General features: G+C 42.6%; 1 protein-coding gene across 3 annotated transcripts in view; it reads right to left on the bottom strand.

The window, feature by feature from the left end:
• Positions 1-14,937, bottom strand: part of LOC138956581 (uncharacterized) — a 71,257-nt gene that overhangs the window by 45,273 nt on the left and 11,047 nt on the right. The window contains exon 2 of one of the 3 annotated variants that reach the window (XM_070327903.1): positions 9,318-9,415. The exons of the other annotated variants lie outside the window; for them this stretch is intronic. Within the exon in view, the coding sequence (XP_070184004.1) occupies positions 9,318-9,325 (8 nt within the window). The 5' untranslated portion in view covers positions 9,326-9,415. The remainder of the gene's footprint in view (positions 1-9,317; positions 9,416-14,937) is intronic. 3 annotated transcript variants of the gene reach the window in all.

Raw genomic sequence — 14,937 nt, 5'->3', positions numbered from 1 at the left:
TGACAGTGATGTAGCAGCATGCGTCAAGTCAGCGGTAGAAGGATTTCCAGCGTCAAAGCAGCGCATGGATGAAATCAGGGCCAAACAGCAGAAAGATATAATTTGCTGCAAAGTGAAAGACTACTGCAACAAAGGATGGCATGATGTTAACAAGGTTGAACCAGACCTTAAGCATTTTCACACAGTGAGAGACGACCTGACTGTACAACAGGGACTGGTCTTGTCATTCCAGAAGAGATGAGGCAGGACATTCTAAGCAAAATCCACGGAGGTCACCAGGGCATCATAAAGTGCAGAGCGCTGGCAAGATCTTCAGTGTGGTGGCCAGGACTTTCCACAGACATACAAGTCATGATAGAAGAATGTGCAACTTGCGTGAAGGAGCGCAAACCACCACCAGAACCATTGCAACCTACACCAGTGCCAGATTATCCATGGCAGAAAGTGGGTGTCGACTTGATGGACTGGCGTGGAAACGACTACCTTGTGGTTGTGGACTACTTCTCGAGGTACATAGAAATGGCACTACCGGTACTACGTTCGACCACCAGTGAAACTGTCAATCAACACCTGAAGAGCATCATGTCCAGGCATGGAATCCCGGAAGTCATGATGACGGACAATGGCCCTCAGTTTGACGCTGACAAGTTCTCAGGGTTTGCTGAAGAATATGGCTTCATCAATGAAACCAGTAGTCCACGGTATCCGCAAGCCAACGGAGAAGCTGAACGAGCAGTGCAGACCCTCAAGCAGCTGCTCCTGAAAGCTGAAGATCCGTACGTGGCCATGTTGAACTACAGAGCGACACCTCTGCAGTGCGGTTTCAGTCCAGCGGAAAGATTTATGGGACGTCGTTTGAGTACCAAGGTACCTGCTGTTCCCAATCTGCTTATTCCAGACTGGCCAAAGTTTCACGACATGCGGTCAGCCGACGTCCAGCAGAAAGGGGCACAGAAGTGAAACCATGACAAGCGACACCGAGCTCAACCCCTTCCTACCCTCAAGCCAGGAGAAGGTATGTGGCTGAAAACACCTACGGAGAAAGAAGCAGTCATCTTGCGACCAGTTGCTTCGAGGTTATACGAACTACAGACAAAGAAAGGCATCCAGAGAAGAAATTGCCGACACCTCAACAGACGTCTGAGTGATGCACCAACCCCAAAGCAGTCACCAGACAAGGCGTCAACAACCATTCCTCTTGATGCGGGACGCCCAGGACAACGCGGGGAGGACGGTGGTTTTCCTGATTCGTCCTCAGAACAAAGGGAGACAGATTCTCCGTCTGAGGGATTGTCCAGTGAACGGCCTGTTACCACAAGAAGCGGTCGCGTGGTCAAGCGGCCTAACATTCTTGATCGGGGACTTTTGGTTATGTTTAACTAGAGTGGAAGAAGCACAGAAATGTTTTCTTTTGTTGAAGTTTTCATTTATGAAAGTCATAGTTACACTGAAGAGCTAGTTTGCTTTGTTTTCTAAAAGAAAGAAAAAAGGCGTGAAGTAAGGGGGATGTAATGTTATGACGTCATTGAAAACCGTGTTCTATTGTCAAAATGCAAGAACCCTGACGTAGGAGGTTGGTGGGGATGCTGGGAGAATGATGGCGGAATAAAAGCACGCTAACCTCCATGCCTGTGTCTGCTTCATTTATACCAGTTTGTTTATATGCATGTGACCGTCCAACACGACGAGAACACGACAGTAGTCACACACACAGACAGATATGATACATACACCCCGGGCCTGGTAGCGTCTCAGTCTGATGAACATCCGGGTTACGATCGACTCATGCCAGGTCGTGGAGGTTGGGTTTGAGGTTGCAAAACGGGGGTGGGGGGTGAGAACTCTACCTGATCTGCTGTTTCCCACGCTAGCGTGTGAGGCCAAGTGTCACAAGAAAATTTGCTGATTCAAATCAGCAGGTTCCCAGACGTTCCTTCATGTAATTTTTAGGTGAATGGTCAAAGTGGTTTCTTGCACACACTCAGTCATCTTGCACAACAATGCAACACATGGATAGGATTAATGGAATGACATGTATTTGTCAACAACGAATCATGGGATAGAAAACTACAAAATGTGAAAGAAAGTACATGGTGACAAGGCTACACACACAATAGTGGAACATTGTTTAGGGGGTATATAATGTTACAAATAGCACAACAGTATAAAAAGGGGTTCAAAATAACTGACAAACAGAAGAAAAAAAGTGTTTTGCATGCAAATGTTGACTTTGACGGCCATATTTTGACAAAAACGTACACAAATTTTAAAAATAAATCCAAGCCATACCAGACTCTTTCAACTATTTCTGTTTGTTTTCCTGCTTTCTAGAATGATTGGTGAATATGATGACGCATTGTCATTGTGAATTTCCTGTAGAATGTTTTTTGCCGCATCAGATATACATTATGTTAAAATACGTTATGAACGAAAACTCAGAAATACCAAACGAAAAATCCCAAAATAAAAATATGAATAAAGGTAACCTAAAGCCAATGCGTCATCATTATCAACATGATCTCCTGCAAGTGTGTGCCAAATTTCAGCACTGTACTATGTACCATTCCTGAAATATTTGCCTTCAAAGAGTACCATTCTAGCGGAATTTTTACTTTCGAGAAAAACCAAGACAAACACGAACAATAATGTAAGCTTCACAGTACCTTCCTTTAAGGCCAAAATGTGCACACTTTACAATACTATAAGCTGCTCAGTTCATCCCAGGGTTGCCGAGTGGTAACGCACTTGCGCTCGGAATCGAGAGGTTGCGTGTTCGACCCTGGGTCGGGCCGCTATTTTCTCCCCCCTTTCCTAACCTAGATGGTGGGTTCAAGTGCTAGTCTTTCGGATGAGACGAAAAACCAAGGTCCCTCCGTGTACACTATATTGGGGTGTGCACGTTAAAGATCCCACGATTGACAAAAGGGTCTTTCCTGGCAAAATTGTATAGGCATAGATAAAAATGTCCATCAAATACCCGTGTGACTTGGAATAAAGGCCGCGAAAGGTGAACATTCGCCTAACAGGCTTGAGGTTTGCTGGTCGATGTGAATGCGTGATATATTGTGTAAAAAAAAATTTCATCTCACACGGCATAAAAGCGCTTTGAACTTCGGATAAGGCGCTATATAAATAAAGAGAATTATAATTATTATTATAGGTCTGTCCTTCTCTCTCTCGCCAACGACCAACCGGTACGGACGTGCCTAGGTTGCTCTCCGCTTCAAAATGGATTGCTTGTGTTTCTAGGATATGTACAACAGTGTATTTTGATGCTAAAAGTTCCTTATTGTGCATATTATCTAAATGTGAACAATACATATGACAACATTGTGTGATTTGTGAGATAAAGTGCTTATTCTACCTGGATCCTACTGCTTGCGGGTCTATACTACTACTTGTAGTCGGAGGGAACAAGTGGTGCGAGCAACATTCCACTCAAGCACCCTGATCAGATAAGCGCAACACGCGCGCTACAAGCCTTTCGCTCCGCTATTCTGTCCCCCGGTGCCAAAGATGGCAGACAGTTTCTTTAGCGAGAGGCTAGCACGCGCGGTCTACTCTTTTTATGTCTGTGGTGTGGTACTGTGTAGTGTGTACAAGTGCTAATGTGTGCTGAACCGACAACTTGAATTGCGGCATCCTCTGCTGCAGTTGTCAGCATGGAGAACAATGCAAAACTGATTCGTACTACCGACCCAATTCAGAACTCGACACGAGATGTTTAATTAAGTATGGGATAGGGAACAACGTGCCGGCCAAGATGACTAGTGTTATTACTAGGTCTCGCATGCACAAATCACTTGAAGTGATTGAACTGAAAAGAGACCCTAATGAAATAACTTTTAAAAGCAACAGTAAACTTCTTCCAGTTTGGAAAGCTGTGCTGCGACACAGATACCTTGTTAGTTTACGATCCCAGGGCTATGAAGCAACCTGGGAGGATTTCTCAAGGGTTGAAAAGAAACTACACCCAGTCCATCATGACTACGACGATTCCGAGTCGCTAACTGTGGTGTCCTTCCCTCCAGATGTTGTGCAGACGACAGTGCGTCTGTACAGTGGTGGTCACAAGCTACTTGTGATGCACATCTACGCCACCAACACAATACTGGTACAGGGAAAGCAGTGCATCGCGTGGGTGAAGGACGAGTTTCAACGCCTGCAGGCTGTTGTCCACGTTATGGCCGAGCTGTCCTCCGTTACCACTGAGGCCGTGACCACAGCTGTCAAGGACATCACCCTTGTCCCCCCTCCACTTACTGCTGGGGACAGCGGTACCAACACCGACAACTGCAATGCTGAAACTGGGGACAGCAGTACCAACACCGACAACTGCAATGCTGAAACTGGGGACAGCGGTACCAACACCGACAACTGCAATGCTGAAACTGGGGACAGCAGTACCAACACCGACAACTGCAATGCTGAAACTGGGGACAGCGGTACCAACACCGACAACTGCAATACTGAAACTGACACCTCCGCTTTCAGCACAGCCCCCACTGTCAGTAGCGAGGACGGTACTAGTACTACTTGTGTCAGTGGTGTCGGGGCGGCTGCTATCACCAACGGAAGTGCCGATCCAGGGGTCAGCAGTGCTGACAGCGCTGCTATTGATGACGAAGCTTCCACGGGTACCACTGACAGTACCAACACCCTTGTCCCCCCTCCACTTACTGCTGGGGACAGCGGTACCAACACCGACAACTGCAATGCTGAAACTGACACCTCCGCTTTCAGCACAGCCCCCACTGTCAGTAGCGAGGACAGTACCAGTACTACTAGTGTCAGTGGTGTCGGGGCGGCTGCTATCACCAACGGAAGTGCCGATCCAGGGGTCAGCAATGCTGACAGCGCTGCTATTGATGACGAAGCTTCCACGGGTACCACTGACAGTACCAAAACCAACCTCAGCAACAATGAAACGGACACGGCATCACTTCTGCATCTACGGGACACGCTAGACGCACTGGTCACCGAATTCCGTGACTACAAAGTGCAAGTGTCACGCGAGTTCCGTGTCATTGAACAGCAGCATGAACGAAAGCTGCTGGATTTGCAAGAAAGTCAAGAGGCCAGTGACAAAGAGACAGATTCTCTCCGCAAACGATGTCAGTCACTTGAAGACAAAATCAAAGAACTTAAACGTTTAGATAAAAAGTCCATCCGTAATGAAACTTCGCCCAACCACCCGCAAGCAGACGACCGTGACGTCTCCGGGCAATCTGATGCGAAGCCAATTCAGACATTGATCAACAATGGGCGCTACGCTCAACCCTCGGGTCGCTCCACCGTGCCAACTGTATCCTTGGACCGGACAGTGTCTGATACTGGGTCGCCGCCCACCTCCCCGAAGCAGGAAAGAGTTTACAATGCTCTTCTGTCAGAGAAAGACTATGTGCCCCATACACCGGCATTGCGTCTCCCCCCGTCATGTAAGACATTACTGATAGGAGACTCAAACCTGAAACACATAGACAGGAGACGGCTAGACAGATCAGGCCAAACACAGATCAGAACATTTAGAGGAGTAAACATAGCACAGCTAACACAGATTATTTGTACAGGAGCTATCTTCCCACAAGTAGGGAAACTTCTCCTAAATGTTGGCACTAATGACTATGGGGCTCAAGATGTTGACATTGTACAGGAGTACAAAAAGCTATTAGAAGCCATTGCCACCCATTTCCCCACAGCCACAACGTTTGTCGCAGCCATCCCACCGCAGAGTCACCACAAAAGGAATGAAAAAATCTCCAAGATAAACAGTGAACTGGCAAACATTTGTGGAGAGAACGTATTCTTTCTGTCTCTGAAGTCCGTTTGGAAAAGGGACCAACAAGGGAAGATAAACCCTGGCCTTCTTGCGGACAAAGTCCATTATTCCGCGAGAGGACTGTCATTGTTCCTGCGAGACGCAAAAGCGGTGCTTTATGAAGCAAGCACTGACACTAAAAAGGAACACGCATCCTACGCCAGTGTGACCAAACAGAACACAAGAACGTCGCCATCTGAACAAGGCCTGCAGCAACCATCCCAAGTCGCCCCTTCTAACAAGGCAGACGAGCGACAGCACAGCGACCAGGACCAGCGCAACCAGAAGCCTGCTGCTCGTCCGGCCCCGTGGCAGACTCTGCATACCCAGGAGCGGATGCAGCAGGCACCACAGCGACACCCGTCAACCGGACAGCCGCCACCCCCCATGTGGTTGCAACATCAAGCAATGAGAGATGAACCTGTGAGTCACACTCAGCACATGCCCCCATCACCACATAATATGCCTTTCTCATCAATGTATAATCCCTACTATACTCCATTCCCTTACCCACCTCCCATGTACTATGCACCTGGCTACCCTGCTCCTCACAGACAATATGGAGCGCCCTGGGTCACCCCATCGTCACACTTCACCGCTCCCTGGGCAAGTAGCCCTCAAGTCGCTTGACACCTGCCATGATCTGTTTAACGAGAGTGGAGTAGTGTGTGTGTGTGTGTGTGTGTGTGTGTATGTGTGTGTGCGTGCGCGCGCACATGCTTGAGTGTGAAAGAAATAAGTGAGAGAGAGAGAGAGAGAGGAGGAGGAAAGGAAAAGAGCAAAAACCAATCAAAAACTGTTCCTTTTCTTGTGACCGGACTTTAAAACACGTGCTGGTGCACTGTGACTGTTCCCTTCCCAGATGATTTGTTTTCTGATCTTCAAACATATAAATCTTCAGAATTGTGTCGACGTTTACCGCGGTTTAACTGTGTTTTGCGGTGTCAAACGTACTCGTGTGTTTAATGAAAACATTAATTGATTCACCAGAACATTATGTGTTTCATCAGAACATTGAGCTCGCTAAAGTGAGTTTGGCTGTTGTTTAAGACACTGTGTTACACTTTCTTAGTTGACCTGGATTGCTGTACAACGGACCTTGTTGCCTCCAGTGTGTGAAACCGGTTACGGCCACGCAATCTTCGATTCAGTGTTTGAGGCATAATCGTGCCCCCTCCGGATCCGCCTCCCTTCCTATTATATATAAAGTGAAGACCGGGCGGCTGCGCTTGTGTTTACTGCATTGTCTTCGTATTTTTGCAAAGGCCCTTGTCCTAGGTTTGGGGATTCACTGATTGTAACCTCCCTTTAATTTTTCAATTTTTGGTCAAGTTTCTTCCCTTCATTAATTTTGATCTTATATCAGAGTAATTGTTTGTGTGTGCGCGTGTATGTGAGTCATTAGGGCTGCGCAACTGTCTCACTTTCTCTTCTTTTTTTGTTTGTTCAATCTTCTTCCCATTTTGTGCTTGAATTTTTGCATATTTTGTTGTTGCTGTTAAATTGTTCTAATAATTATTACACTTTTATTTAATGTCAACGGCGGATTCTTCTCTCCGTATCGGACATTTGAACATTTACCATTTAGTCAACAAAGTGCCTGATGTTTGTGTATTTTTGAACAAACAACCACAGCTCGTACATCTTTTTGGTGTTTGCGAAACACGTCTAGATTCGCGTGTTTCGGACAGCCTGATTGATATTCCAAATTACTCTGTTTTACGACGCGATAGTGCACAGACTGGCCAAACAGGTATTGCTCTGTATGTCCATCGGTCTATTGCTGGCATTGTGAAGCGAAGGGCCGATCTTGAAGATGAAAATGTGGAATGTTTGTGGGTGGAGTTGAAAAATGGTAAATCCTCGCCTTTGTTAATATGTTATATATATCGGAATCCTGCTGAAACAACAAGTTGGAATGATGATTTTGTTTTAATGATGGACAGAGCAAAACGTCGTGATGAGAATGTACTATTGCTTGGTGATTTCAACATTAATTTACAGAGACCCCAAACAACTTGGGGCTCAACCACTGCTCTATTTGGTCTTCACCAGCTAGTTAAAACCCCTACAAGAGAAACCAATAATTCATCTACCCTTATTGATCACATTTATACTGATGATAAGACCACGGTTTCAAATGTTCAAGTAGTACACTCCACTTTCAGTGATCATTATTCTGTTTTTTGCTCGATTGTTCTGAGATTGCCCAAATCACAGCATAAAGGTCATACAACTATCGAGTACAGAAGTTTTAAATACTTTGACGAGTCTGCCTTTTTCTGTGATCTTAATCGAGCGCCATTTCAAAGCGTATTTAATTGCAGTAACGCAGATGATGCTTGCAATCTTTTCCATGAGATTTTGTGTTCCATTATTGATAAACACGCTCCACTACGTCAGCATAGGGTGAAACATCCCCACCTGCCCCCTTGGTTGACATCGGACATTATTGAGGCTATGGCGTTGCGTGATTTCTTTAAAGAACATAACATGAAAAGCGAGTACAAATTACAAAGGAATGAAGTTTTGAAAACGGTAAGGCAAGCAAAAGCAGATTATTTTAATAAATTGCTTTCTGATAAGAGAGATACTTCTACAATTTGGCGAGCAATGAATGAAGTTCTTGATAAATCTCGAAAGAGATCGACCAATTCTCCGTCACAAATAACTCCAGAAGAGTTTAATCAACACTTTATTTCGCTCGCAGAGAAACTGAAAGCCTGTCTCACGCAGAATGAGTCCCTTGATATTGATGTCTCTCTAGAAAAATTAAAAACATTTTGTGGACGAAAGTTGACTCAAAACGAAACGTTTTCTATTCCACCCATTACTGTCCACGAGGTTGGAAAACTGATAGAACAGATGGCGAATAAAAAGTCAATGGGTCCCGATAAGATTCCTGTCCGGTTGCTCAAACTTGCTTTACCATACATAATTGATTCACTGACTTATGTCTACAACCTTGGCATACAACAAAACGTTTTCCCCTCTATTTTAAAATGTGCCAAGGTAGTGCCACTCCCAAAAAGCAAGGATCTTACGGACCCTAACAACTTTCGACCAATTTCCCTCTTACCTGTTTTATCTAAGCCTTTGGAGAAGCATATTCAGAAATATTTACTGGAATATATGGAACGAATGAATTTGTTTCATCCATTTCAGACTGGATTTCGCTCTAAGCGTTCATGCCACACTGCTCTCAGCTCTTTATGTGAAACTTGGTTATCAGCTATTAATGAGTCCGAAGTAACAGGAGCGTTATTCCTGGACTTTAAAAAAGCCTTTGACCTTGTAGACCACTCCTTATTATTAAAGAAATTACAATGCTACTTAAAAGATGACTCTGCTTGTGCCTTCTTCGAATCATATCTTTCAAAAAGGGAACAATATGTATTCATCAACTGTAAAACTTCGTCGAATGATTTTGTCAAAAGTGGTGTGCCTCAAGGGTCTGTATTAGGACCTATATTGTTCTGTATTTATATAAATGATTTACCTCTTCATGTGTCAGATGAGAAAGTAAGATGTGAGTTCTTTGCGGATGATTCATCAATCCACACCAGTCAGAAGTCTTTGGTAGCCGTCAACCAATCTCTTCAAAAAAGTATAGATGAGATGACAGAATGGTGCACCACTAATGCAATGGTTATTCACCCTGTTAAGACGAAAAGTATGGTGATTACAACTAGACAAAAACACCAATTAAAACCCTTACAACTTCAACTGTCAATTGATTCAACTCAAGTGCAACAAGTTAAAGAGCATAAATTATTAGGGGTTACCGTTGATCAAGAATTGAAATGGCAAACTCACTTGAGTAAAATTTGCAAATTAGTATCTAAAAATTTGTACTTATTGTCTAAATTAAGACATTATGCCGATGTGGAAGCACTCAAGTTGTTTTATTACGCTCACATAATGCCCCATATCAACTTTGCTTCAACACTTTGGGATAACTGCAGTGATGTTCATCTCAAACGACTCAATTCTCTTCATCGCCGTGCTGCAAAACTAATTCTGCATGAGTCAAATAAGCCAACAGATGATAAATTAAAGCTCCTTAATTTCCTTCCCTTGAAAGATCAGTTGACGCTAAACAAGGCTGTCTTTATGTACAAAGTAATTAACAATAATGTTCCTGGATATTTAAAATCACATTTCAGACATGCCACAAAAAGATATGGGTCCCAGAACCTGATTCCCCCCATCCCTCGTCTAGACTTGTATAAGTCAAGTTTAGCCTTCTCGGGAGCGTCTCTATGGAATTCCATACCCCTACCCCTCCGAAATGCCTCTTCTGTGAAAACGTTTAGGCGCCAGTTTCATTCCCGCTTAATGGGTAAATAGAACACTTTTCATGTCAGATATTTTAGTGCTTTTTACATTTAGTCAAGTTATGTTTGTATTTTGATTTGTTCTTTATGTGTATGTATTGATAATGATATACATGCGATTGATTGGGACAATTCCTCCCCACATTTGTTTTCTCCCTTTTGTTATTAGTTGTTTTGGATGTTTATATGCAATGCATTATTGCAACTATGCTGCAATTTCCACCCTATATTGTTTTTCCCATTTTTGAATGTGAACCATAACCCCTTTCTTATTACTATTTACATTGTGTACGTCTGTAAGTAACAATAACCTTGTCAATTTTACTATCTATATTATGTGCGTCTGTATTAAGTGTTTGTATAAGGGACAGGTTGTAAGATTAGGCTTTGCCTAAAACCTCTATCCTTTGGTAATAAAGTTCAGTTTCAGTTTCAGTTTCAGTTTCTCCTGTTGCAATATTGATAATAATTTTTATATTTTTAATTTTCAGAGCTTGTTTTTAAACCAAATATAACATATTTATGTTTTTGGAATCCAAAAGTGATGGAGAATAAGATAAACGTAAATTTGGATCGTTTTTAAAAAAAATTTTTTTTTTGCAATTTTCAGATTTTTAATGACCAAAGTCATTAATTAATTTTTAAGCCACAACGCTGAAATGCAATACAGAAGTCCAGGCTTCGTCGAAGACTACTTGACCAAAATTTCAACCAATTTGGTTGAAAAATGAGAGCGTGACAGTGACGCCTCAACTTTCACGAAAAGCCGGATATGACGTCATCAAAGACATTCATAAAAAAAATGAAAAAAAAATGTCTGGGGATATCATACCCAGGACCTCTCATGTCAAATTTCATAAAGATCGGTTCAGTAGTTTACTCTGAATCGCTCTTCACACACACACACGCACGCACGCACGCACAGACACACACACAAACACCACGATCCTCGTCTCGATCCCCCCTCTACGTTAAAACATTTAGTCAAAACTTGATTAACACTATTGTGACTAGCACTGCCACGGCGTTTACGTCCTGCCTGCCCAAGCTTGCCACCAAGAAACTTCCCAAAAATCAGTAACTGTAAAGAAATCTGTCTAGCAAGCTTGAATTAAGTCCAATCACCACCAAATTGTGTGTACTAATTCAAAAATGGATGCCCAGTTCAGTCGTGCTATTTATAAGTTTGTCACGCGATTTGTTTTAGCAAAGGGGGGTGAAAGGGGGGTGAAAGGGGGATAATTTGTGTTTTTTAACGTTTTTTTGTGTGTGTTTTATTTTCTACTGCTTTTTTTAAAAGTTATTTTTTAACAGAAAGTATTATAAATAATGTTATAACCAAACAAGGTGTAAAACCTATGAATTAGCTGAAATATTGTTAACATTGTACACAGAAATAAGGAGACAGTACAAAGAAAAAAACAAGCAAATCACGCATTCACTCACAGCATCCTGACTCAAATGAAACAAAACTGTAGATCTAACACTCACCAAATGATGTCTAGGTAATCCATATTGAATATAAGTCACATTTTCACAACAAAGTACCAACTGTACACCTATGAACAATTCCAAAAGGATTTGAAGGCTCCAGCCATCCATTGTTATCAGTGCTGCCACGCCCCCATAGCTCCTGCACGATTCCGAGATACATGTTCGTCTAGCAGTATCACCGCCAACCACGTGTAGTTTGCCGACTCGTACTAGCAACAACGGGACTGTTTCTTCCTCACTTTCACTGCTTGTATCGCTTTCGTGAGGCGAAAACGATACGTCCGAATCATGCTCTACGGGATCCTCTAGGTCCAACATCCGAAGAATCTCCTCCCGAGACAAGGCTCGCCTTTGATTCATTTTTTTTCCTCAAAAACGCACACAAATCAGGCGGATTTGCAAATGGCAGAAGGGGACGCCAAGTGTATCAAGGGAAACAACTCAATTTATTTGCAAGCTTCAAAAACCGGGAAGCAATCACGAGTCGTGTACCTTGTATGTCTAATACTAAAATAGTCGCTTCCCGTCCGTGGGCGTTGCAGCGCTATTACTAATATAGTCGCATCCCGTCACGAAAGTGTTAAATGTAAAAAGAAAAGAAAAACAAGTCGCGTAAGGCGAAAATACAACATTTAGTCAAGTAGCTGTCGAACTCACAGAATGAAACTGAACGCAATGCAACGCAGCAAGACCGTATACTCGTAGCATCGTCAGTCCACCACTCACGGCAAAGACAGTGAAATTGACAAGAAGAGCGGGGTAGTAGTTGCGCTAAAAAAGAATAGCACGCTTTTCTGTACCTCTCTTTGTTTTAACTTTCTAAGCGTGGTTTTAATCCAAACATATCATATCTATATGTTTTTTGAATCAGAAACCGACAAGGACTGGGTGGCCGAGTGGTAACGCACTTGCGCTCGGAATCGAGAGGTTGCGTGTTCAGGCCTGGGTCAGGCCGCAATTTTCTCCCCCCTTTCCTAACCTAGGTGGTGGGTTCAAGTGCTAGTCTTTCGGATGAGACGAAAAACCGAGGTCCCTTCGTGTACACTACATTGGGGTGTGCACGTTAAAGATCCCACGATTGACAAAAGGGTCTTTCCTGGCAAAATTGAAAAGGCATAGCTAAAAATGTCCACCAAATACCCGTGTGACTTAGAATAAAGGCCGTGAAAGGTGAATGCTCGCCCTAATAGGCTTGAGGTTTGCTGGCCGATGTGAATGCGTGATATATTGTGTAAAAAATTCCATCTCACACGGCAGAAATTAATATGTAAATCGCCGTGAGCTCTTGTGAGAAACGGCGATTAATAAATGTCCATTATTATTATTATTATTAAGGAATAAGATAAAAGTGTTTTTAAATTGATTTCGAAAATTTAATTTTGATAATAATTTTTATATATTTAATTTTCAGAGCTTGTTTTTAATCCAAATATAACATATTTATATGTTTTTGGAATCAGCAAATGATGGAGAATAAGATGAACGTAAATTTGGATCGTTTTAGAAAAAAACTTTTTTTTTTTTACAATTTTCAGATTTTTAATGACCAAAGTCAAAAATTAATTTTTAAACCACCAAACTGAAATGCAATACCGAAGTCCGGCCTTCGTCGAAGATTGCTTGGCCAAAATTTCAATCAATTTGATTGAAAAATTAGGGCGTGACAGTGCCGCCTCAACTTTCACGAAAAGCCGGATATGACGCCAACAAAGGTATTTATCAAAAAAAGGAAAAAACCGTTCGGGGATATCATACCCAGGAACTCTCATGTCAAATTTCATAAAGATCGGTCCAGTAGTTTGGTCTAAATCGCTCTACACGCACGCACGCACACACACACGCACACACATACACCACGACCCTCGTTTCGATTCCCCCTCTATGTTAAAACATTTAGTCAAAACTTGACTAAATGTAACAAGTCGCGTAAGGCGAAATTACAACATTTAGTCAAGTAGCTGTCGAACTCACAGAATGAAACTGAACGCAATGCAACGCAGCAAGACCGTATACTCGTAGCATCGTCAGTCCACCGCGCACGGCAAAGGCAGTGAAATTGACAGGAAGAGCGGGGTAGTACTTGCGCTGAGAAGGATAGCACGCTTTTCTGTACCTCTCTTTGTTTTAACTTTCTGAGCGTGTTTTTAATCCAAACATATCATATCTATATGTTTTTGGAATCAGGAACCGACAAGGAATAAGATGAAAGTGTTTTTAAATTGATTTCAAAAATTTAATTTTGATAATAATGTTTATATATTTAATTTTCAGAGCTTGTTTTTAATCCGAATATAACATATTTATATGTTTTTGGAATCAGCAAATGATGGAGAATAAGATAAACGTAAATTTGGATCGTTTTAGAAAAAAATATTTTTTTTTACAATTTTCAGATTTTTAATGACCAAAGTCATTAATTAATTTTTAAGCCACCAAGCTGAAATGCAATACCGAAGTCCGGGCTTCGTCGAAGACTACTTGACCAAAATTTCAACCAATTTGGTTGAAAAATGAGAGCGTGACAGTGCCGCCTCAACTTTCACGAAAAGCCGGATATGACGTCATCAAAGACATTTATCAAAAAAAGGAAAAAAACTGTTCGGGGATATCATAACCAGGACCTCTCATGTCAAATTTCATAAAGATCGGTCCCGTAGTTTGGTCTGAATCGCTCTACACGCACGCACGCACACACACACGCACACACATACACCACGACCCTCGTTTCGATTCCCCCTCGATGTTAAAACATTTAGTCAAAACTTGACTAAATGTAAAAAGATGGGGCAGGGGGAGGGCGGTTACTGTGCCTGTATGGCCCTCATTGCCCTCAAGCAGAAGGCATGTTACACAGATCTAGGCCAATCACAAGCTCACGTGTGACGCGTTCCTCCTTATATGGAAGTTAGCGTGTTTTCGGATTGCACAGCAAACGCTCTACACGAATCAAAACTGGCCAGCTCATTCACAGAGAGAATGACAGCGGGAAAGGGGAGAGAATGCTGAATCCAACGGTATGTGTCATGTCGGAACGGGGTTGGGAGAATTTGGCGTAACTAACAGTCAAACAAATGCATTTTTGGCATTTCAACACACAATGAAAATAAATTCTTGACACAGTTGGTTTTGAAACACCTTTATTTTGCATAAAATAAGTGTTTTATGTGAAAAACATCGGTTGAACCTGAATGAGAAAGGATTATTTGGTATAAATATGTCAAAATCTCAAAACTGACCAGTTGAACACACAACACGATTTTTGACTTCAGACGTGTGTAGCTCCTGGCT

Source organism: Littorina saxatilis, unplaced genomic scaffold (assembly GCF_037325665.1).
Source record: "Littorina saxatilis isolate snail1 unplaced genomic scaffold, US_GU_Lsax_2.0 scaffold_455, whole genome shotgun sequence".
NCBI lineage: Eukaryota > Metazoa > Mollusca > Gastropoda > Littorinimorpha > Littorinidae > Littorina > Littorina saxatilis.
The sequence above is the reverse complement of the archived record's forward strand: the minus strand, read 5'-3'. Positions and strand labels throughout refer to the sequence as shown.